Genomic DNA, 23,845 nt, shown 5'->3' with positions numbered 1-23,845 from the left:
GCTGTTGTTTGAATCAGCCTGCCATGGTTCAATATTACCCATGGCCCGGTGGCCTGAAGCCAAAAAAAGGATGCTACTGAGGTATTGCAGAAACATATTCCCATGTGGTCATGAAGTTTCATCCCCATATTGACAACTCTGCCAGCATAGCGTAACAGTTTGAAGAAGTATTTAGAATACAGCTCAGAGTACAAGGCACAGACATGTTGTCATTCTAGAGCTCACTTAAAGTCTGAGGCAGTTCATAACACAACCGCAGCGCACACAGATCCACCATACATGGATTTAGGTTGATGAAATTGCTTTTCTAGATTTTTAAGTTTAAAAAGGCATTTTTTTTATTTGACATTGTATCGGGCACCTTGGACTTCAAAACTCGGGGTCGATGCTTAAAAAGAAGCATCTCTCCAATAAGCCTGTATTTACTTTTAAAGGCATCGGTGTTTATGACTTTAAAGAATGAAACCGCCATATCTGATCAAATCCAAATGTCAAGGTGATACAGTATGAAGACAGCATTAAAATGAAAATAAACAACCTAAAGAAAGCATCCATCTGCTGGCACACATGTTCAAGGACCAAATAAGCCTGTAATTTCATTTCCAGCATATCAAACAGACAATTCAAAAACACATTCAAATGTACGAGTTAATCAATCCACAGGCGTCTCGCTGGCCAGTTGGGAACCACACTTAATTGACAGTATTTGTGAAGGAAAACTAAATGAGCAATGGCATAGATTGCTTTTAAAGCTCTTTTAGTGGGACATGCATAATTATGGAAACACAGACACAGATGCTCTGGGTGATATGATGGCATCAGAAGACTCACTTAATTTAATGCAGGCACATCATTTGTCCTGTGGGAGCTCTATCCTAATACTGGAGCTTATTGCAGGTTTAGTAAGATACTAATTTCTGTCATCACTCACATTAAGGACACTGCTTGCATAGGACGTTTATGAAGGTTTGATACTCAATTGGTTCCCAAGAGGACCTGTCTTTACATAAACCTGCGTTTCCTTTTTGCAATGTTGTTATTAAAAGGAGTATGAACGTTCAGTTAAGAAAATCATGCAATCATCTTCATGAAAGAAGAAACAACTTCATAGTTTTAACCTAGAAGAAATTAATGTTCTTAATCAAACATCCAAAAAGCAAATAACAGCAAACAGATCTTCATGAAACTGTTCAACGTATATTAAAGTGTGAGTAAACCTAAAGTATATATTAATGGTGCCAGACATTCAGCAGCATTTTTTCTAAGATATTACAATACCTGGAGAGGCCTCATAACACTTTCTAGCCGGTTGGCCATTTGCTGTCTTAAATTGCTCCCAAGACAAGGCCATCTGGTTCACTCATGTATGATCTACTAGCAATGGTGTGTTGTCAAAGGCTTGGGAGACTTGTCTTGGTTAGTCCCTCTGGGGGAGGAGAATACCACAACTGTCTATGGGATCAGATATAAATGAATAGCTGCACTGCTGAAATTGAAATGGGCCTTGGTAAGCTTGGTAAGCTCTGGGGTCGTTACTTTAAGTTAGATGGAAGAAAGGGGATTTTGACTGAAACTCATATCTCAAGAGACAATGTAAGGTCACGGCTGTTGCACTGATGTCACCGTAACGTGCCGCTATTTGTAACACTGGATGATTTAGAACACTGCTCTAAAAGCTTTTTCTGACCAGAGGAACTTTTTCATAGTTCTACAAAAGATGGAGATCTCCGCCCCCTTTTGTGTTGCGCAAGAACTGGAGAGTAGATCTCAACACCAAGTTCAAAGGGAATTTTTCAAGCCACTACTTCAAGGCAATAGCTCTCAAAGTACAAGAGGTGCCTTGACATACAGTATGTTGAGTAAAATGTCTGGTCTATGGGCGAGCCAAGGTTTATTGGACCAAATGATTGAGCCAGTGATACACAACTTCATCTTATGCAAATACCCTTAAAAACTGAATCACAACACCTACAAATGGACCAATCAGCTTGTCTCCTTTTCAACTCAGTATCAATCATGCAACACCTGACACATACAAAAACCCAGAGCTACAATCAAAAGGTTCCATTATTTTGTTGTTGTTGTTGTTGCAATACCAGTCGCTATATGGATTACTTCACTGTTTCTATTGGCAGTCCAAAAGAACCCATTGGTTCTGAAGAAAAACAACTGTCAGGTTACTTCTTTAAATAGTGTCATGCTTCTGTTTGGAAGCTACTTTTGTGATTAGACGATGTATTAATGATCTTCAGTGTCACAAAAAAACCCCTGCACAAAAACATACTATTGACTTCAAGGGACAGACAGGGATCCTCCAAATGAACATGCTAATGTCTAATCATTAAGGACGCATTAAAGAATGATTGAAGAAAAGTTTAGTCAGAGATAAACTTTAAGAATGACATCCTTTCCAATTTGTCTGCCAAGCACTAAACATCCAGGCCCATTATCAACACACTTCAGCTGGGTTGAAGGCTTGTGTTCCAACCTGCTGTTTATTTGAATCAGTCATTCCTAAAGCTGACAAGTGGCTCGAGCTTTTGATGTCAATGCGTGAAAATACAAACAGCATGAAAACTGTCAGTGGCAGTGTGCTTGCTCGGTTCAGAACATACTTCACTGGCACCGTCAAACAGGGTAGGTGTGACCTGACAAGCTAACGGACCACAAACGCAGGAAAGCTGTTAGTGTGAACCAGGGAGCTGAGGAAAAGGAAATGCCTCCTCAATGCAATGCTCTAGCTGAATACACAAAAGGGACTTGAGGACTCTCTGCTTAAAAATGCAGCAATATGGTGCAGTGGGAGGCAGAATCCTCCCTTAAACTGTAACAGCCTTGCATTTCCAAGAGTTCCAGTCCTGTTGATACTTGAGGTGTTTACATCATTGTTTTGCATTTTTTTAAACTAATTTCCTTCATCTTGAAAAGCAAACTTATCACAGTTATAGGCTCAGAAACGGTCCCTTAACAAAAACTCCACTTTAACCTCAACAAAATAACATTTTATGATTTACGAAGGGTAAATCCTGCTGCTCTTGACTTGTCAGTGAATATAACGGCATTCTATTCTATATTTCTGCATCGGTTGCATCAGCATCCATGAAGCAATCACATTCTTATGTGAAAAAAATACACATGAAAAGTGAGTCTTATACACCTGCTCAATGAAAATACACTATGCACAAACATGATTAATTAAATCACTTTAAGCTAAAAATGAGTCCAGTCTAACCAAAGTTAGATATAAGGCCACATCCACATGTGATCTTACTAAACCTGTATCACTAACTACACTGTAGTCATTGAGACAGTCTTTTCAACAGTGTAACCCTGTCAAACTACAATACGTCATTCACTACAGTATGAGATCAAAATCTTGGAGTTCTAAAAAGTCAATAAGAGCTTCTGCTGCTGTCTTGTGAAAAGGTCTTCAGAGTTATTACAAGTTTAAATGCATGACTGTACACACCATTTCTGACACAGGAAGCTTAGTTTGACACTTACAGTAAGCATCGCTGGTAATCTGTCACTGTCTGTGAAGCACAGTGTTGTGTAGGTCAACCACTATTGGGCAGAGCTGAGGCACAACCAGCCAATCGCAGCATTTACTCGGCTAAAACAGAAGAAAATTATCTCATGAGTTAAATTGCTCGTCCGGAGGCAACTATGTGTTTGAACAAGAACCAACTTTGATTCAAGTCCAGGCCTCTCTGCTCGGTCAAATAGCCATGGTACCTGCATCACTGCATTCAACTGGGATCTTGAAGTATTCATGATGGATTAATAAGAGCAATACCTTGATTTGACGCAGTCCCTAATTAACCATTTGCTCTTAATTTGCCAATTCAAATGATGACTTATTGGCCTTCTTATTAGCAAGTTGTGACCTGAACATACATTCATCATAAAATGACTGACCATGATTTTAAAAAGTCATGCACACATGACTTGATAATTAACAGAAAACGCCACTACCATGACACCAATTATTTTTGCTGGCTCGTGTGTCTAATGTTCAAGTGTCTCTGGCGCTTGAATCATTTTCAACACATCATTATATGTTCTCTTATTTTTGTCAGCCCTCATTTCATTCTTCTTTGATTTACCTTTGGTGCGTAAAAAATGTCTAAAGAAACAGTATACAGCTGCAACTCCGAACAATAAATCATGGCGATAACAACTTACTGGGTAGAAATATATAGCCTCCCTCCCAAATAAAGTATTTCAAACAGAATAACAGCCATTAAGTGTGACATTTGCACAAGGAGACCCTCAGCATAAAAATCTACTGTACTACAAAAAAGGCTTTTCCTCCCTCTCCATCTGTCTGACAGTTCAATTTCCTGTGCAAAGCTTTAATTTGGAGCATCTTCTCTATACTTTATCTGGAATTCAGATCTTACAAGGTCACCCAAGCGTACAGAAGAAAGGGCCATTGTGCAGATATTCATCTGCAATGTGATTTCTTATTTTACCCTTGTGCCACCGACAGCCCAGAGCAGAGCAAAGCTTGTTTGGGGGGGGGGGGGGTCACTTTTATCTGCATTCCCTTAAAACAGCCAGTGGGCATTTAGTTTGACAGGTGCTGCTCAGAACACTTACACCAAACGTATTTAGTTACTAAAGGCCAGGAAAACCCTGTCAGTCCCAGTGGACTACTTCTTATCCACTGGGTTGATGACGGAGGCAAACGTATCCAATAAAACACTTCTGCAGCATGAAGCAGCAAAAACACTGGAGTTCAAAAAGGCACAAAAGCAAAATATCTAATAAAATACAATCTGTAGGGTTACACCAGCCATATAGAATGGAAAACACATCCGTCCACCACTCACTCACTCACACACACACACACACATGCAGACACACGCCCAGAAAAGGAACCAGAACTAGTGCTTTATTGATTGAGGAACGCGCTCAAAGTAATTGCCTTAGGTCAATCTAGCCAGATAAACTGTTTTCTTGCTTCATTAAAGGAAACCACAACTTCTCCCTCGGTCATTAAATGTGAGTTATTGACTCCGGGTCCCATGACATTTTGATACAAAAGCAAAGTCCCACAGATTTGAGATAAACCGATTGTGTGAGCTGCCCTTTGTGTTGTAAAAAATGACTTTATCAAACCTAGTGCCATTTGGTTTTTGCTCCCGTGGGTCTATAAATGAATTTATATCCAAACGAGATAGATGGATACGCCTCACAGCTTGCTATCTGACCTGGGAGGATTTGTAACTGCAGAGTCATGTGTGCGTTGTTTTGTAAAATGTCTAGCATCTTCAGATTTTTTTCACTCAAAAAGATTCAATGTAATCGACATAAACAGCATGAAAAGATGAAAATCATTGTCATCAATAAATTGATTTCAGGGAATTTAAAAGAAAATCAATGTATTTCTTTGGCACATGCTTGAGGTCGATCAATCGCTGTTATCGATTCACGTTATCGTCAAAGTTTCATTGTTGTTTACATTGTGCGGCTGTGGGTGAGTCATCGTCTCTCAACGGGGAGGTCGAGGGTTCGATCCCCAGTTCCTGCAGCAACACGTCCGATGTGTCCGAATTAGCTAAGATATTACGTTCACATAAATGAGAGAACATGATTCACAACCGTAAACCCCTGATCAAGACAGCCTTGGATATTATAGAAAAATAATATGTTGGTTATTTCCAGGACATAACGATGCTAAATGTAAGCTGACCTATGGATGAAAGAAATCATCGCTTACAGAATTTGTGTATAAACTCTCCATATCTGTTTAAAAATATTTGTCACAGTTAAAACAGACACGGACCTTTTTTTGTTCATCTTTTAGTGGAAATGTGTTTGAATTCTAATTATTCTCTTGAGGCGCTCACCAGAGACTGAACAGTAGATTTTTTTGTTTTGGCTTGAAAAACTTCAATTTAATTCCGAAGACGTGAGGAGGCAATTTACCAACATCTTGAGCTGCATGTGTAAAATAGTTGTTTTTGTTGCAGGTCGAAGCCAAAGCTCGAGTCCATGTAATATTCAAATCATATTTGACAGAGAAAGCTCTGAGTTTGGGACAGCCCTGGAAAAAACACTTCTAAAGAACCTTCTAAAGACAATATTAATCGTGCTCTGAGGAACATGTTTAATAAACAATGGTCACCAACTAATGTATGGATGTGAAGTCAGAGAGAGAGAGAGAGAAAGAAACAAGTACAATTATTGAATAAAACAGTAGGGATAAATGACAGTTACAAATGCAAACAGACACGTATTAATGGAATTTTTAATGCTCGACTCAGTGTGCAACTTCTGAGCGCCATGGATTGAAAATCAGCAAATTAAGAATGTGCAAGGAGAGACAGGCAATTAGTGAATTAGATGCTTTGTTCAAAGCCTGAAATCAAACCTCTTAATCATCACAGAAATCCTCACACTCTCAGATACAGACTTTTTAAAGTGTGGCACTCAGAAAGACTGCTCCCGAGTGAAACCGGATGCAGCCTGCACTTCTTCAGATTAATAAAATGCTAATCAAGTTAAACACAATAATGTCTCGAATACAAGAATGTGATACCATTTCTATCTAAAGTTATAATCTCACAGAAATTGAGCGTCAAGATCCCAGAGGGTATCTTTGTTTCCCCAAGAAATCCAAGACTCAACAAGGCACTTGCTGAGCGACCCAATTAGAATACACGGCTCTCGATAGCTTCATCACTAACGTCTATCCGCCGATTACCATGAGCTAGCATATACCCGGTGTTGGTATTAGCATCCAGCCATATCCGGCTCCCGCCATGAAAGCAGATGTGTACACATTAGTGAGAGCATCCCTTTAGGAGATCTCATTAAATTGCTGGATCACAGCAGCGTCCAATCAACAGTATCCACACAGGAACCAGACAAATATATTTTTATTATCTTAGCGGGGATGCATGTAGAGCTGATTTTTTGGTTTAACCCCGCAATTAGGAGCGCAACAGGGAGCCTTATCGGGGTTCTCAATAGCCGAGTTTCAAGGAAGCTGATTAGAATCGAGCAAGGTCACGAGATTAATGGATCAGTGGGCTCATTAGACCACACAGGGTGATCCGACAAGCCGACAACCACGAAAGTGCACGCTGTTCTTCTTTCTTTTCTTTTTTTTTTTTTTTTACTTTCAACCCAACTAGTGATCAAAATAAATACAGTTTGGACATGTAAAAAAAAAAAAGAACATAACAACCAGCGTCTGTATATGTTCATATGTATATGTGAAGGATTCGAGATGCTTGTGTTGCATCTGGGACCAGCACACTCAACCTGCTTTGACGCTATCGCCAGAGTCAATCTACAATATGCTGATTCTATCATAATAAAGAAAATTGGCTCAATCCCCAAGGAGAGAAGCCCTAATAGAAAATAATTCTGCCCTTGAAACACTCTGGTCCTGGCTTTGATTAGATGATGCTATCTTTGTTTAGACTTGAGCATCTGGGGCAGGGCCTTGTGTTCATATATTTAATTAAAATACCATTGCCTGCACTGACAAAGGATACTTATCTCATCAAAGTGTTCACCCTGGATTTTTTCTTTTAATTCAAAAGATTATCTTTGGTGATTGGCCATAGAGGTGGAAAGGATGGGGGCGACGGCGAGTATGGAATCTATTGGCTTGTCAGAATGCTGGCTCGTGTGCTGTCCACCTTGACTGCAGGCCAGATATCAGCAATACGTGCCACCTGGCTCAGAGACAGGACTATTTTACCTCAAACGCTGCAGTTTTATCATTCATCGAGAGGTGTGTGAGAGCATAATTACGCCGTCATTATGCTTGTCACAACTTTGCCACAACCAAATTTGTATCGCCGACCCATCCAAAATGACCTTTGAATGCCACAACAAGCCTCCTCTACTACACTCCACCCGCCTCTGGAGTAAAACAAAAACAGTGGGAACACACGAGCAAGAATAATAGGATACGATATATATTTATAAGTTGGAATGACAATCAATTTTCATGGATAAACTTTTGGTAAACGGTGAAAAAACAGAGGTCAAGCTAAAATAAACAGTACAAGAGATCATAACTCAAAAGGTTAAATTCAAGCAAAGATATACTGTGTAAAATCACTATGATTCAATCCAAGGTTAAATGTGAGCACGCTGCAACATCTCCACTCATGTCCAGAGTGACAGTAAACAAGACACAGCTTACCTGACTTAAGAGCTTTCAGGCCGCTGAGGCCAACAGTGACTGTTGAAGTTATGAAACAGGTGAACCACACCACAGTGCAGCAGTCTGCCTGGTTATGGACTGTACAGCACACTCCACCATGTGACCTGCAGTAACACACACACAAAAAAAAATCCCCCGACAGCCATTAATGCTTTCCTTACAAGCACACACCTTCTCCTGTGGCCTCTGCACTGGAAATGATCCTCCAAATTAACTCACAGAGGATTTTTGCCCAATGTCACGTAACATGTTTGCTTGTGACATGAGGGGGCCTGTTTGCTGCTCCCCGGTGGGTAAGTGTTGTGATACTGTCAGGCATTAAAGGGGTACGAGGGCTTTAGCTGCTTATCCCTTACGTCATAAAAACAAGGGGCATGATGAAGTGTGTTTACGAGGGAACTAAAGTGACAGTGGCAATTGGGAGGAACTATAAGATACAGAGCAACGCATGGAAGACATGCAAAATGTAGTTAGGTTGATATACAAGGGATTCATTTCAATGTATAACTGCACATGACAGAAAGTCCCTCAACTCCAGTGAAATGTTCTTTGAAGTGACAAAATCACACGTACAAAAGGTTCATTTTATTAGTATACTGCTTCTATTTCCTTCAACCCATGTTCACGTTTTAATAAGTGAATTCATTAAAGCAGAAAACATGACAGTGAACTGAATTTATTTACATTTGACTCATAGTCAAACATAAAATGAATCAATTCCGAACAAGACCTGTTTTGACAATTTTTTAAAACCCCTAAACAAACTTATTTTCATTCTTGGAAAACAGCTCTGAAAATATTTGTCATGCAGCACTCACTGTTTTATGTTTTGTTTAATTTAAGGCTTAAATCACTCCAAGGAAGATTTGACTTGCAGATGCTTTTCACAACAATGTGATTCTTGTTTTTCTCTTATCCATCTCAAATATGTGGGTGTTGCCAGTCCCGAAAACAATGACTTAACCTCTGTGCTTACAAAACGTTTATTTTTCCTCATTCGTAAGTCAGGGTAAATATGCTCTGTCTAACGCATTTTAATTATGCTGTTAAATCTCATTTGAAATGACATTAATGAAAAGAAAAAGCAAATCAGAACAGAAACAGAACACCAACTACAAATTTGGTAAATTGCAAGACAAACTGAAATGTTCAATCTGAGTCTGGCGAATAATGTTAACTCCTATTTGTTTCAGGTTAGGTGTTGAAAAACACAGAGGAGGAGCCAAGTGCAGGAAACACAAAAATATTTCTTATACTAAAAAAAAAGGCAAAATAAAAACTTACTTTTCCAAAAACCAAATCCAAAACAAGAAAATGGGAACAGGGAACAGGAAAAATCCTACGACAGAACAGAACAAAAGACAATGAACTGACACAGAAGGTCAGAATCACTGAGACTAAATAGACACAGGTGAGGACAATCAGGGTAATCAAGACAGGAGGGAAACACAACAACACTGAAGACCAGAACTATTATACAACTCAGGAAACTCTAAGAAACATTAACACACAGGAAACAATATTACAGACAACAAAGGACACAAGGATACCAAGTAACACAGGAAAACAACATTAGGGAATAAATGAAATAGAACTCAAAACTCTGACAAAACATAAAGAAAAGTTTTTGCAAAACAAAGTTTTTTCACAGACTCATTTCGAGTATCCCAAGTAAAAACAGCCCAAACTATTGAAAACTTGGGTCTGAAAGATGCAACATTTACACACAAAGGACTGTATCTTAAATCCATGTTATCTTTATTCATAAAGTTAAAAAAAAAAAAAAGTTAAAAAGGTTTTTTTCTGTTCTCGGCAGATGCTGTCAAGTTGTCCCGATTCACAAAGCTGAAGATGACATTGATTCACCTTTCATTGGAATTATGCCAGCCATTTGTACATTGATTTTCCAGCAGGGGGGCATATTCTCTGCAGTATTCCCATACAGTGTGGTTCACACAGATCGCAGGTGTTTTCTAAGGACACTTTTTCCTCATTAACTCGCAGACAGCGCACACATGCAGCCTCATACACACCGGAAAGGATTTTAATCTATATTTAAAGATGGCAGAGAACAGTATTCCAATACCGTCTCCTCAAGCAGACAGCTCACAAATGGACACTTGTCCTTATCAGCACATCCACATTGCTCTTCTCTCTTTTTTTCCCACCTCGTGTTGAACTGTAAAAAGGATTTCCTGTGTAATTGGGTGTCATCATATAAGGCCGCGAAATAGCTTAAAGTGGTGTTAAACCCAGAAAAGATCAAAATCGTTTCACATATACACACGTAACGGTCCACGCAAACAAATTGTGAGATTCTGAGTGCCATTTGCAAAGTGCCACATTTAAACACATCCGATCGCATCGTTTTCAAACAAGCTCGTCCAATGAGTTTGATTTGTACTTTTACTTGGTGAAAGGGGATCGAGAGGGGATGCTAGGTAACAGTTTGGTGAAGAGGGATTTATGCAACTCGAAGTCGGCAGCCCTTTCTGACAGAAGCATCTATTATTGTGTATGTCTGTAAAATTAACCTTACATCTATATCATAACCTGGTAAATATACACAGAGACTGTATTTAACATAAGCTGTGTTCCTTAAGTATTACTGAATCTCTAGAAGTACATTTAGCTGTTGTGTTATCTTTCAACTAAAACACAAATAGTGGAAATCCAAATCAGATTAAATCCTGTGTATTGATTTTTTCTTTTGAAAAGGGCTTTTACTTTCAAAGCATTATGTTAAACACTAAAGCAGAAACATTCAGCAATTAAGTAATTCAGTCTAAAGTCTGATAAAAATTGAGAATTGAAAATGGATATCCTCTTGTGCTTGTCAGGAAGTGTTCAAACATGGGTAAACAGAGTGAATACAAGGATACACTTTGACTGTAAATATAATACACTGACTGCAATCTGCATCCCTTTATGTGCCAGTAAACAGCTGTAGAGCATTAGAAGTATCTCAAGCCGATGGGAAGTGAGCTGCAGTAGCATTTTATGCAATGCCAGCATGTTTCTGAGCAGCGTCCGGGCCTGCGGTGGCTTATGAGCTTGCATAACATCTCATTAATAAAGAGGATGGAGGCCAAAGTCACATCTTCAGCACATTTCATGAACTCGCTCGAGTTTGCAAATGCCAGTCAAAGTGATGCGACGATGACAGCGGGTGCTCTCTCTGTCCAATCAAGCCATATCTCTGAGTGAAGATCCTGGCCGCAGCGTACGGGCCAGAGCAAACAACAGATCTCTATTCTGGATGGAAGACTCTGGCTGAGATTAGAGGGAATATCTCTGTATTATTCTTTAAACGCAAGATGTGATCACATGCAGTTCTTCATGTATAAAGCGAGACAATATTTGAGCTTCTACCTCCAACAACAAGTTTACCTGCAGACACGCCCACTACCCGACCAGCAAGTAGCTCAAGTAAACGTCCGACTGAATGAGAAAGACGAGCCTTATATTTTTATTTCTCTTAATATTGAGCTTACAGTCCTCCCAGTGTGCAGGTTTGTGATCATGTTGGAGGTCAGTAATAAACTCTTTCCATTCTTCTTGGTAAACAATCCTTCAATGCAGCTTTGACTATTCCTGGCTTTAAATACATCACGAACGAAAAAACATTTGCTTTACGATATACTGTACATCGAGAGCTGCAGAGATCATTAAAAGGGGGAACTAACAAATTCATTATATATATTTTTTTTTCACTTGGGGGCAAAAGAACAAGCGGTACATTTAATAGGGACTAAGTTTTAAACATTTTTGTGGTGAGCTTCATGGCAAAAGTTGGATTATTAAACATTTGGTCAGACACTGAGGAACAAAATAATTAGCATTAATGAATGGTCAGTTTATGCATGTCAAATGTTCCCTCTCCTTTTAGCACTTCCTCCTACTCCAAAGGTTAAAGGTGCAATCAGTAGGGTTAGTGGTGAAATTTTAAAGTCCGAGGAGTGGAAATATTCTATCACATATTTTCTGAACTAAATACACACTTTATTTAAAGAAAAAAGATGCGTCACTGAACACTGTTTGGAGCTAAAAAGCTACCAGCAGAGTTATGGTTTCACCGTTGTTGGACCCCCCACCACAACTTCTCACAGAACATGTTGTCTTCATACAGTGTTCAAGGGAGCGCTGAACATATACCACCCCATCTAGAACCCAAATCCAAAACCACATAGTGCACCTTGAATATCTAACTCTGAGGTGTCTTAATGTTTACTTTCTTCCAGAGTAATTTAAAGGAAGGCTGCGAGAGCCCTTGTTTTTAAAAGGATCAAGTCAGCAGCTGGGGAAGGGAGATTTCCGTCTTGAAATGTATGACAAAGCTAAAAGAAATGAAAAGGGAAGCGTTCACATTTTCTTACTTCAATAGAGATGTATATAAAGATTTTTGAAGCTCATTTCTTGTCTTCCATTGTGGAGTAACTTAATGAACCAACAGGGACAATGTGGAATAGACTTTGAAAACTTACTTTGTAGGATGTCTTCATGTCTTCTCTCACCGTAGTCAGTCCTGATGAGTCCTGCTCAGCCTACCTCACTCATGTTAAAACACACAGTATCTGTAAAGAAGTCAGTGGTTACACCAGCGATGATTTTGAAATATTTATTACAGCTTATGAAATCACTGCTTTCTATTGTAAAGCAGACCAGAGCATACAGAGCACATCCACTGTTGCTGGGCCAAAATTCTTTTGGCACTAAAATGGACAGAGGGCTAATGAGGGGTATTAACTGATAACTCAACCAAAAAGAATGTGTCGTTCCATCATTGGGAGGTCCTTCGCTGTAATCGATATAAAAGTGTTCCAAACCCCGGACAAAACAGTAAAACTTTTTGTCACATCTAAGTGATGACTCTTAAATTTGTATTTTATTTGTTGTCAAACATGTTTCACTGTTACAACAAATATTAGTAATTATGAAACACTGTGACAGATAAAGGAATAAATAAGAAGCTGTATAAAAAAAAAAAAAAAAACGTTATCTGTGCCACTAAACTTTTGATTTCAGTTCAAACAAATAAATAAATATTTTCTCCCAGTAGAAGAAAAGAAAATCACTTCCAGTTTTTCTCACTCCAAAAGCTCTTTCTTTAATAAGTCAAACAACGGTCATACTTTTTTTGCACAAGCACTCATCAGAAGTGCTCATCAGTTTTCAATTTGTCCTCTCTCTGTGGAGCACAAGCTTTCCCTGGATAAAGATGCAGACTGATCTTTGAAGCTTTGTGAGGGACACCTCCTGTTGAACTTGTTGGCCTAATCCCAATCCCCACACTCATAAGACTCCCAAACTTTGAGGTGTGCCAGTGCTTCGGGCTGTCCAGTGATCAAATCACACAAATCGTGTGAAGGCTCCGATGTAGATTTTGCTATATGACAACCACACAATTTCTACAATTGTCCATTTTTGCTGACCTTCCTGCAAGACTTACAGAGACTAACTAAGTGATATAAACGACATGATTGTCCGGCTCCCGACCCAAACTCGGCAAAATAATGTTTGTATATTGAATTACTTTTCTCAAATATTTAAAAAAACAAAACAAAATGTAAACCAATCGGAGATGGTTGGGACAAGAAAAAAACAAACAATCCATCAGCTTCAAAATGAATGTAGTAATTTTAACTTAATATTGATAATTGTCATTATCAATATTAAGTTTTTTAAGTTGTGAATGTTTTTCAGTTAAAGATCCACTTCAGACATCCAATAACGGCATGACTTACTTTTGATAGTGTGCTAAATTCTATACAATGTAATGGAAGAAATACAATGTTTTGCTAAGTTTGTAGCATGGAGCAATACGCGTGTCGAGTTCCTAATTTTGTGAGGGTTTGACGTTCAGTCTGTCGGGTGGAGATTGGGATTGGGCAATTCTGTCTCATTGACGAGCGGTCGATCGGAGCCATCTAAACTGTAAAAAAAGAAAAAGAGGGGAACCAATCAAACAGGAACAGAAACCAAACGTGAAACAAAGCTCAACTCGACACACAAAAACGCCTGCATGTTAAGTGTTTTGTTGTGATATATAATTTTTTTTTTTTTTTTAAGATATTTTCCTTTCTATTCAGGTGGTCACTTTTTGAAAAGTGAATAAAAAACAGAAAACAGGAAGGAAAAAAAAAAACAGAGAGAGATTGGTACCAGAAACCAAGAGAGGCCAGCACAACAGAACAAAATTGCTCCTAACCACTACATTTACAGAGACGAAGGGTTTGCTCGGAACCAAAAAAAAAAAAAGAAAAAAAAAAAAGCATACTATAATGTGCAATGCTAGTTATCTGTACAATTACATAGAAATATCTCATAGTTCTCTTATTAGTTTTTTCTCCCTCTTTAACAATTACAGTAAAATGAAAGGAAAAACAGAACAGCTATGCTTGAAAGCATACAATCAATAATTCCTTCATGGCAATTGTTCAAAATGTGTTTTGTTTTTTTGTCTTTTTTTTTCATTGAAGGGACACTTTCAGCAAACAAAATGTGCTGCAACTCACCAAAGAGGAAGAAAATCTTTCAAAAAGTCAATATAGACAGAGAAGTATAATAAAATAGTCTTTTTTTTTTTTAAATCTCCCATTTACTCTGGTGCAGTCTATGGTTAAGACTTGTATAGTTTCGGGCTGTGCAGTTCCTTTTTGAGTGTCAGGCTATATCGCTGTGACCTAGAAATCCTGTGTGGGTAATTGTCTCTTTTCACACTAAGACAACACACGCCAAACCGCACAGGGTTTGCGAAGAGAAGGTGGGGGGTGTGGGGGGGGGGGGCACAACATCAACAGACTCTGCAATGTCTAACGGAATACAGTCACATTTTAGCCCCCGAATGTCGCAACTATCATCCTGTCCGCAATTGTACAGTTCATTGCTTCCCCTCAGTTAGTCTGGACACGCAATAAAAAGAAAGGCTACCACTGCCGACGACTGATGGAAAAAAGAGACATGGAGGAGAAGAGGACTACAGTAACAAGAGGGACCCTGGAGGAGTGTGGGGTTGTTGGGCCTATAGGCTGGTGACCAGGTGTGATGGCTCCTGGTGGGCTTCTTCCGGAGATAGATCCTCTTTGTTTGGCGGCACAATGAACCCGTCACTGCTGCCCCGCCCTAGCTGGTAGTAGGAGTGCAGCTGATGGAGGTGGTTACCCGAGCCCAAATTGGGCATGCTCTTGTAGTATACGTCGTCTGAGCTGGCCTCAGGGCTCTTGGCGTCCCCTCCATCCTTGGAGCCGTCTGCAGATTCGGCAGACACGTCGGGCAGACCAGAGAGCATGGGCATGCTGGTGTAGAGCGAGTCTCTCTGGTGGTTGTGGATCGGGGACGAGCTCTCGTCCTCTGTGTGCTCGTTGGTGAGTAAGGGGAAGAAACTCTCGCTGTTCTCCTGGGGGATCCTCCGTCGAGAGGACGAGGAGGTGGTTGCGGACGAGAAGGGGTGGTGTGGCAGCGGGAGGGGAGGCGGCGCCGATTGGTGGAGGTGATTGTGAAGGTTGTCAACCGCCTGCAGGGATGGAGGCGGTCTTTGAGGCAACAGTGGGGCGTTCGACTCCTCGCGTATTAACTCCAGGCCGAGGCCTTCGTCATGGTGCGGCCCAAAGGTCGAGTGGTCATCCAGACCCAGCGCAACATTCATGCCCAACCCCATCCCTAAGCCCATCCCGTAGCCGCTGTCCTTGCCGCCGTTGCTAACGTTGTTGACCAGCTTGTTCATCAGGTTCCGGTTGTGCTCGGCTGAGCGGTCGTGGGAATTGTTGAGGTAGGACGGGATATAATTGGAGGTGAGCTCTTTCAGGATCTTTTTCTCCAGGGTGGTCTCCTTGTGGTTGTAGCCCCGGTCGATAATCTGGACGCAGTCACTCATGTACTCGGCGCTGGCGATGCTGTAGCTGTTGCCATGGTTACCATTCAGTGGTAGAGTATCCATGACACTTGTATCCCGGGCATTGTTCAGGATTCCCTCTGGAAAGACACACATGGGTTGGGTGGGTGGGGGGGGCAGAGTGGGCGAATGAGAAGGGTAATATCTGATGGGATGTAATTATCCCAGCTAAATGTCAGCCTTTTTTTTTTTTTACAAACAAATTACGCCAATCAAAACCTGCAGCCCTTTTATTCTCAAATATGTCCTGACCCTACCGCTACCTCAGAACATAATGTCACCCACATTTCTACAAAGTGCACTCTGTGGACATATGACCCTACAGAATTTGGATTAGGTAACACAGAAAGCACCAAATGTGGAATAAAAACCTCTCTACTGATAATTTAGACATCACACCCACTTACCTTGTTACAAAGAAACATTGTCTAAATCCCAACTGTACTTTTCATGACATTTCTCTATGGCGGTGATGAACACACTGATATATGGGCGACACACAACAGCAAAAAACACAGCACAGAAACACAAAGCAATGCAATCCATTCAAGCACGAACGAAAATAGCCATGCATGCAACACTAACACATTAGCAACATTAGCAACAGCTGAAAAATGGAACCCCTGCCATATTGTCCCCGTATTGACCATTGCAACGTAACACATTTCAAAATGGAAACCTTATATATTCCCGTCTGCTTTTTTTTGTGTGTGTGCGCAAAAATAGCTGAATCTCAAAACAAGAATTAGTTAAAACATCTCAGTTCAGATTTTCTGTTCTTGCTGCTGCATGGAAATTCATATTTCATAAGTTAATGCTACCGAAGAACAAAGCTAATGTTTTAACTGGCGAGGACAAGGCCGTATACATAGGATGACCTCTTCAAAATTTCAAAGGGCACATTATCTTCGACCATCAAGGAGGGACTAGATTGATCAAAGTTGGCGGTGAAAAAACAAGTGCATGCACGAAGGCACCGGTGTTAGGCATTCACTGAAGAAGTACAGATCAATTGATATCGATGTTCCTTATGAAATGTTGAGGTGAGTCTGAATGTTGATTGTAATTGGATTAGCTTCGTCGGAGTGTGATAAAAAAAAATGAGCTGATGGATATTTGCCTGTAAGAAGCTGAAATCTGCTTTTGAGAGTCATCAATAAGCAGCAGCAGATGTGATTTCAAGTGATTTTTACAGCTCTACGAGAGGCCTTTTGTCACAAAAGAATGCTCTTACTTCCAAAGGGAATCATGTTTTTTTTCTTTAATTACCCCTTTGTCAGCATTGAGTGAAAAGAAAAGTAAAGCCAAAGTCAATTACATTTGATAAGCAATGTTTAGTTTGACTCCCATACTTGTCTCTCTGTAGGGCTCTTTTAGGGACAGCATGAGGGGAAGGAAAGAAGAAAACACAATAAGCATAACAGTGACAGGTTGAAAGAGAAAATGTGCACATACAGTATGCTGATGAAGCATCAAGAAAATGTCTCTGAAATGCAGTTTCTTTAAAGTCACCATGCAAATTTTGCAAGAACCACATCACATCTCTCGACAAATAAAGAAGAAAAAGGACGTTTTGATATATCTCATGGCAGGATCCTTGGGGTAAAACATGGCAGTGGTACTTGTGCGTCAAAAGCGCTAGTAAATCTCTGAAGCATTAGCATTTTCATCCTTTCAGATATTTCTTTTACATCTACGGCAATGTAAGTGAATTATAGCCCTCTGTCACCAGCCCCAATGCAGTGCTTGTATTGCATACATAAATTATCTCCTGATCAAAGCTCTCTGAGATTTTTTTTATTTTTATTTCAGTTCTACACAAGTTTCTGAGTTTTACAGACTTGCAGAGTTAAACAGTAACTTCATATTGACTGCAGAGGGGTTGAGATAAAATAATAACAGCTCTGCTAAAAGAAAAAAAGATGACTAAAATACTCAGACTTGTACCAGAATAAAGTTGAAAGAAAGTTTCTTTAAGAGAATTGGGACATATTTGGAGCATCTATGGTTAAAAACCTATACTTGTGGTAAAAAGTACTACTTACTTTACCGGTGTGTTTATTACATTACAAAAAAAAAAGAACCTACATTTTGGATAAATGTTTCAAATAAACAGCACAATTCAACAAACAATGTCTAACAAAGAACTTGTTATCCTCTTTTTGTTCATTCAATTTTTTCTTTTTTATGCAATTAGAAATTTTATAACATGACATTCGTCACAAACAAAAACACTTAACGATCTGAAAGGAGCATGAAAAGATAGAAAGAGTAGCCTGCGCTAAAAAAAAAACCCCCAGAGAGACAGAAGACACGGCACACAAGCCTCACTGACAACATTAGAGCACATTTAAAATAAATGACTGGGGATGTATCCGGCTCTCTATGGGCACCCACTCTTGATCCTTTTTACAACATCTTTGACAGCCAAACATCTTGGTCTGAATTATGTAAACAGAATTCATGGCCCATAAAGAAGTCGAGATACACCTCCAATGAAAAAAAAACAAAAGCAAAGCTAAACTGAGATAAAACTAATTTGTTCAATGCTTATGCACAACATCTAAAGCAGTGTTTTTTTTCTTTATCAAAGCCCCGTAAAAACCCTCGAGGGGAGCATAGGCTTCCAGCTAAGTCAAAGTCCATTACTTTTAACACCCTAGTCATAAAGTTTTTTTTTTCTTCCTGTGCAGGAACAAAGATGTGCAGCCTCATAGTTTCTCCAGGACCCAGACGTGAAAAAAAAAACACTGCCCATGCCACTAAGTTAAAGAATGAAAAGAAGCTAGCACACCTTGTGTGTTGTACATGCCCAGAGGGTTGTTATAGACTGCCGATTCCCCAAGCAATGTATTATAGGGATTGTTAGTGCCATGAGGACGTAGGAGTGCATTAGGAATAAGATGGTTAGCCATAGCCCCTGGAGCAGCCAGAAAGAGACAGAGTGAGAAAGGAAAAAAGAGAAGAGAACAAGAGCGTAAAGGCAGAAAAAGGGGGGAGGGTAAAGATAGAAAAAGATATAGAAGAGAGAAGGAGAGAGAACATACATATCAGTTTGGCAGATGCAGCTGAGCAATGACAGCCATTTACATCTAAATGATCACATGATCATTAATGTGAGGGGTTTGAGACAGAGCTGAACTGACATGGCTAATGGGACCGATGAAAGTGTGTTAATTGTATTGTTAAAGCCAGCCGTTAGAGTTATGCTAGTTTGTGTGCCCCACATTCAGCCAGTGTACACATGTTAACGCACATCAATTACAAAGAAGCATCGACAAGGCCAACAAAACACAAAAAGATAAACATTTCTTGACTCAAACAGGACACAATACAGTCATGAAATAACTGTTTCGTTTTAAATGAAAGAAGAGAGTATTGAAATGCAAGTGTCTTTTTTGTGTCTGCTTTTATAAAACAAGTGTCCCTAACTGGCTCACAAGCTACACGAGTGATGAAAAAATCAAATCAAATCAAATCAAATCAAATGAATGAAACTACATAAAAAAACCCCAACTGTTGTCAGAAGTGCATGAAATCAGTAGAATTTCTGGTTTTGGCTGAGGCTAAGTCCCCGAGCGGTTCTCCAATTGAATAAGTTGACAGTTGAGTGAAAAATACAGAATGATAAGAAGTTATTTTTGGCTTTTTTTGGAACAACAAAGCTCTTATTTTACCTTTCACTTATAAACCTAAAATGTTAGCTTGCAAAGCTACTCTCTTACACATGCAAATGTTACTCAGTCTCAGTAGAGTTACACTTGAAGATGACTTTTAAATGTTACAATTAAGGTAATTGTATGTTTGCTGACTTATGCTGGCAAAGCAGTCAAATGAAGCTAGGCTGTAATAAAAAGAGCAGGTCCTATTTAAGATAAAGTTTGTTAATGAAGCTAACACATGCTAGTGGTACTTTCTTGATTTCAGGTGAAAGTGGAAGCTGAGATTCATGCCCACATTTATATGAATGCCCACATTTAAAATATGAAAAACAATGTAAGCTGAACAGTAGCACATGGTTCTTGTGGAAGAAAGAAAACATAATTGGTGGTATTTTCTAACTTGCTGAAAGTGCTAGCTAGCTAAAGTTTATGAAACAGGCCAGTTGTTTTTCAGACCTGACAAATCTCCTTTAGCTGCCTGGAATTAAGAGGCCTTATTTAGTACATTTCTTTTTCTTGGGGACAGAGTATTTTGACTTGTAAACATGCCACTACTATCATTTTAAAGCTCTGTATGTGCAGAGTGAGAATTCAAAGCATGGCAGTCTTAGTACGGCGGAGGGTGAGTGAGGCCGAGCAAATGGTGAATATTTTTATTGCTGGTGGCATTGCCAATCTCACCAGCTGAAGAGGTTTAATATTTCCTTTTCTCCAAAGGACAAAGTTCAAATATGGAAGACACTCTTATGTGCCATTGCTGAAATAACCTCTGATAGAAGCCACATGTCCTCTCTTTAGTTGAGATGGTCATTACTTTGGCCCTGCTTCGCTTCTCCTGCACAAACAGGACAGAGGCTCATTTACTATTTATGCTGTGCTTGTCCTCAGATACTTGCTGCTTGGATCCAGCCTGAATGACTCATCAATTTCCCAACCACATTCAACACAGCGGCGCAACCTTCACAGCCTGAGCTCCGTGATTAGCTTCAGATTTGAAGGCTGCAATCTTAAACATGAATGGTGCAGATTCCCTGATGTTTGTTTTTCCGGCTGTTCATAAAAAATAATTTATTTCCAAGTGCTTGAATGCATTATGCTGAATATCAAGTTTGCTGGAAATATTTGTGAGACACATTTATTTCCTGTTTGCAAGACTTTTTTGCCTCCCCTGTCAACATGATACGATTCTATTATTGTTTTTTAAATTGAAGCATCGTGTGGATGATACAGGCATGTGCTCCCAGCATGCATCACACCAGAGTGGGTAAACACATGTTATCTTCTGAGCACACTGCAATTATGCACTCCCACCCCAATACTTTGAATCAGTCATACAAATGGAAAAAAAAGGCTCAAATATCACCTCGTGGCTTCCCCCAACTTCTCAAAAATGAGGGTTGCAGTTTTGAGAGAATACTCATTGCTGAAGTATTTTCTATCTTGAAAGATTCTCCCTAATGAAATTTTGAAAGAAGCCGATTAAGCCTAATCTTACAGTATAATCCAATTTTTCTTCCTTTAAAATATTAATTAGGGTGTATTATTATTTTGCCTGGGAATCACAATGTTGTTTTGATTTTAAAAAAACTGTAATTTGTTGACGCTTCCTCTGCTTGCCCTAATTACAGTGTATTCCATCAACACCAGCCCCTTGTGAGCTCTCCCCCAATGACAGATCCCCCACTTATTGTGTCTGCATGTAATAAATTGGACAATTTCCAAAAGCCACACTGATTGCAATAATTCTGAATACTGGGATAAATTGAACATGCAATGCTATCGAGTTGATTGCATGGCTGTGCTCTCGAGAAGGGCGCTGCAGGAGTGTCAGCTGCAGCCTCTTACTCACACAACTGTGCGTGTTTGCGTGTGTAATGTGGAGGCGACGTGTGAAAAGGACAAATCAGCCGAATATATTTACTCCTCAATATGTAATTCCTTAATAACAACACAGGAGCAGCTCTGGATAAGTGCAATCCCATGCGCATCTGTTCTTTATGATACTTGCGATGGCTGACACACTCTTGAACTCTTACAAGTGCTGTGTCTAACAGATCCAGCCTGGTATGAAGCCAAGGGGAATAAAATTGCATTCATCATTTCTATCTCGGCTTTTTTCTTTATGGAAGATCCATGTAGGCTTGTCTTCAACTCGCGACCTAACGCCTCGATTGCGCCTAGTTCGAGTCTGCATCAGATGATGGTGTGCTAAGCTGAGTGCCTAATTATTGAGATCTTGACACTTCCTCCCCGTGTCGAACATGAATCCATCATTGTAACTATGCATTAGTGTCTATGGGAGCGGGCGCTCAGAGCAAATTTAGAGAGCAGAGGAGTGGTGAGGAACTGGAGCTTTCTATCAAGAGATGGGATGAGTAGGGGAGAGTGTCAGGGAGGGATGCCAGCCAGGACGTTTTCACTTCATGTCAAATGTAGTCTGGTGTCTATTTTCTGTGAAACCTGAGAGACTCTGAAGTTAACTCTATTCTCAGAGCCGCTGTCAAATGCATTATGGGGAAACACTTTTTTATTAACGTCTTCCTGAGAGGGAATTCCACTGAGCCGATTTTTCAAAAATGTTATTCAGCACTTGGGAGAAAGCCCAGTTTTATTCAGGGACTTTTGCATAAGGTTTGCACCATGTTGAACTGTTGGCTGTGTAAATGAATATAAGCTATATTATCAATCCAGGTGTTTTTGCACAATATTTTCAATAACTAGACTTTGATTGTTCTTCACAATAAAAAAAAAAAAAGGTTTTCAATTTAAGAAGTGTGACACCAAAGATGGATTTTATACTTTTTAATCAATGCCTTGTCGCGTTCATTTTCTCTCAACTGGGCAGAAATGTCTCAATCAGAAACAGCTATTAAAAAGATAAACTTGATTTAATCAAATGTAGGAATTTTGTCATTTTTTTAAACGTTCAAACCCTGACAAAAAATGTCTCTATTGCCTGAAGTATATTTGATTTTCCTTGACTTGAGATGAACTTGTGATTTATGTTCAATGGGAAAAAAGTAGAACTTCAATATGAAAAAAAAAGAGTGACGCTTAAAGTCTAAGGTGAAAGCCCATCTACTGTGGAGTCATTCAAGTAAATGTCTGCTGTGGGACCAAATACCTCTGTTGAGTGATGCGGAGCTGTTGATGTCACCGGTCATGAAAGAAGACTCGGACTGTTTTCTGACCGTGTCATTCCACATTCGGCGGATGCGGCTCTGCGGAAGAAACGACATGTCAGAACTCATCGGAATATGAAATCTGAACAATGTCAGCAACACGAACAAAAAAAAAAAAAAAAAAAAAAAAAAAGTTAAAGAACGCAGGCGGGAGAAATGAAAAACAAGCAGACGTAAAACGCTATTTTTAGAGGTATCCTCTCCTACTTTCTTGCATACAAGACATGCTGAGACAGAAACATAGGCTGTCAAGCCACTAATGCAGAATCTAAACCACAAAACACATCATCTGTGGGGATAAGTAACCTCCAATTAAAGATGAGCCCTTGGACTTGTATAGGTGAAGACAGTAATAAAGACATCAGACATGCTCTTAGAATCAGTGTCTCCAGTTGCAAAAAGGCTCAATCCAAGAGGGTTCATCGTGGTTAATTATGATGGAGTCCCATGGGCTGTTGCACAAGCTAAGGGTCCGGATATTCAACCACAGAGCTGAGTATCCTGTGCCAGAAGGGCTTGGCAGAGGAATCGGATTCAAATAAGACCAGTTTAGTGGCAGAAGAAATAAAGTAAGTGAAATGTTTTGTCCTGAAAGGGAAACAACAGTTCAGCTTGAGCCAAATCTTGTTTGTCCTCGCTTGCTAACATACATCATAGAGGGTTGATAAGACATGAAATCTACAACATGGTATTTTTTTGTTCTTTTTGGTAAAGGGACTAAATGTTCGTATTACAAAATGAAATAATTTAACTTCCTCCCTGGAATAGCTATCATGGGATTCTTCACGTTTTTTCTCACTTGTCACATACTTCTTTTTTTTTGCCCACGCACTCAATCTATACTGCACCCTCAGACTGTACGTCACACCTCAGGTGACAACCAGCTCAAATATTCAAACACACACTGTCACAGCACATC

The 23,845-nt window shown here is 39.6% G+C and overlaps 2 protein-coding genes across 9 annotated transcripts in view; both read right to left on the bottom strand.

Moving 5' to 3' along the window:
* Positions 1–9,865, bottom strand: part of LOC306841547 (phospholipid-transporting ATPase ABCA1) — a 173,012-nt gene extending 163,147 nt beyond the window's left edge. Inside the window, exons 1-2 of the mRNA XM_079371493.1 lie at positions 9,476–9,865; positions 8,171–8,295 (exon numbers count right to left, since the gene is read on the bottom strand). The gene's annotated coding sequence lies outside the window, so the exon portion shown is untranslated. The remainder of the gene's footprint in view (positions 1–8,170; positions 8,296–9,475) is intronic.
* A 3,192-nt stretch (positions 9,866–13,057) lies between these two features.
* Positions 13,058–23,845, bottom strand: part of LOC306841548 (adhesion G protein-coupled receptor L3) — a 224,998-nt gene continuing 214,210 nt past the window's right edge. For 4 of the 8 annotated variants that reach the window (XM_079371497.1, XM_079371498.1, XM_079371500.1 and 1 more), the window contains 2 exons: positions 22,869–22,965; positions 13,058–16,162 (listed from right to left, as the gene is read on the bottom strand). In XM_079371497.1, the coding sequence (XP_079227623.1) occupies positions 15,213–16,162; positions 22,869–22,965 (1,047 nt within the window). In that variant the 3' untranslated portion in view covers positions 13,058–15,212. Of the gene's footprint in view, positions 16,163–17,434; positions 17,453–18,876; positions 19,003–22,868; positions 22,966–23,845 lie in introns of all 8 variants that reach the window. The other 4 variants (XM_079371496.1, XM_079371494.1, XM_079371495.1 and 1 more) reach the window with 3 other exon arrangements.

This window comes from Symphodus melops (genome assembly GCF_947650265.1).
Source record: "Symphodus melops genome assembly, chromosome: 20".
NCBI classification, from domain to species: Eukaryota; Metazoa; Chordata; class Actinopteri; order Labriformes; family Labridae; genus Symphodus; species Symphodus melops.
The sequence above is the reverse complement of the archived record's forward strand: the minus strand, read 5'-3'. Positions and strand labels throughout refer to the sequence as shown.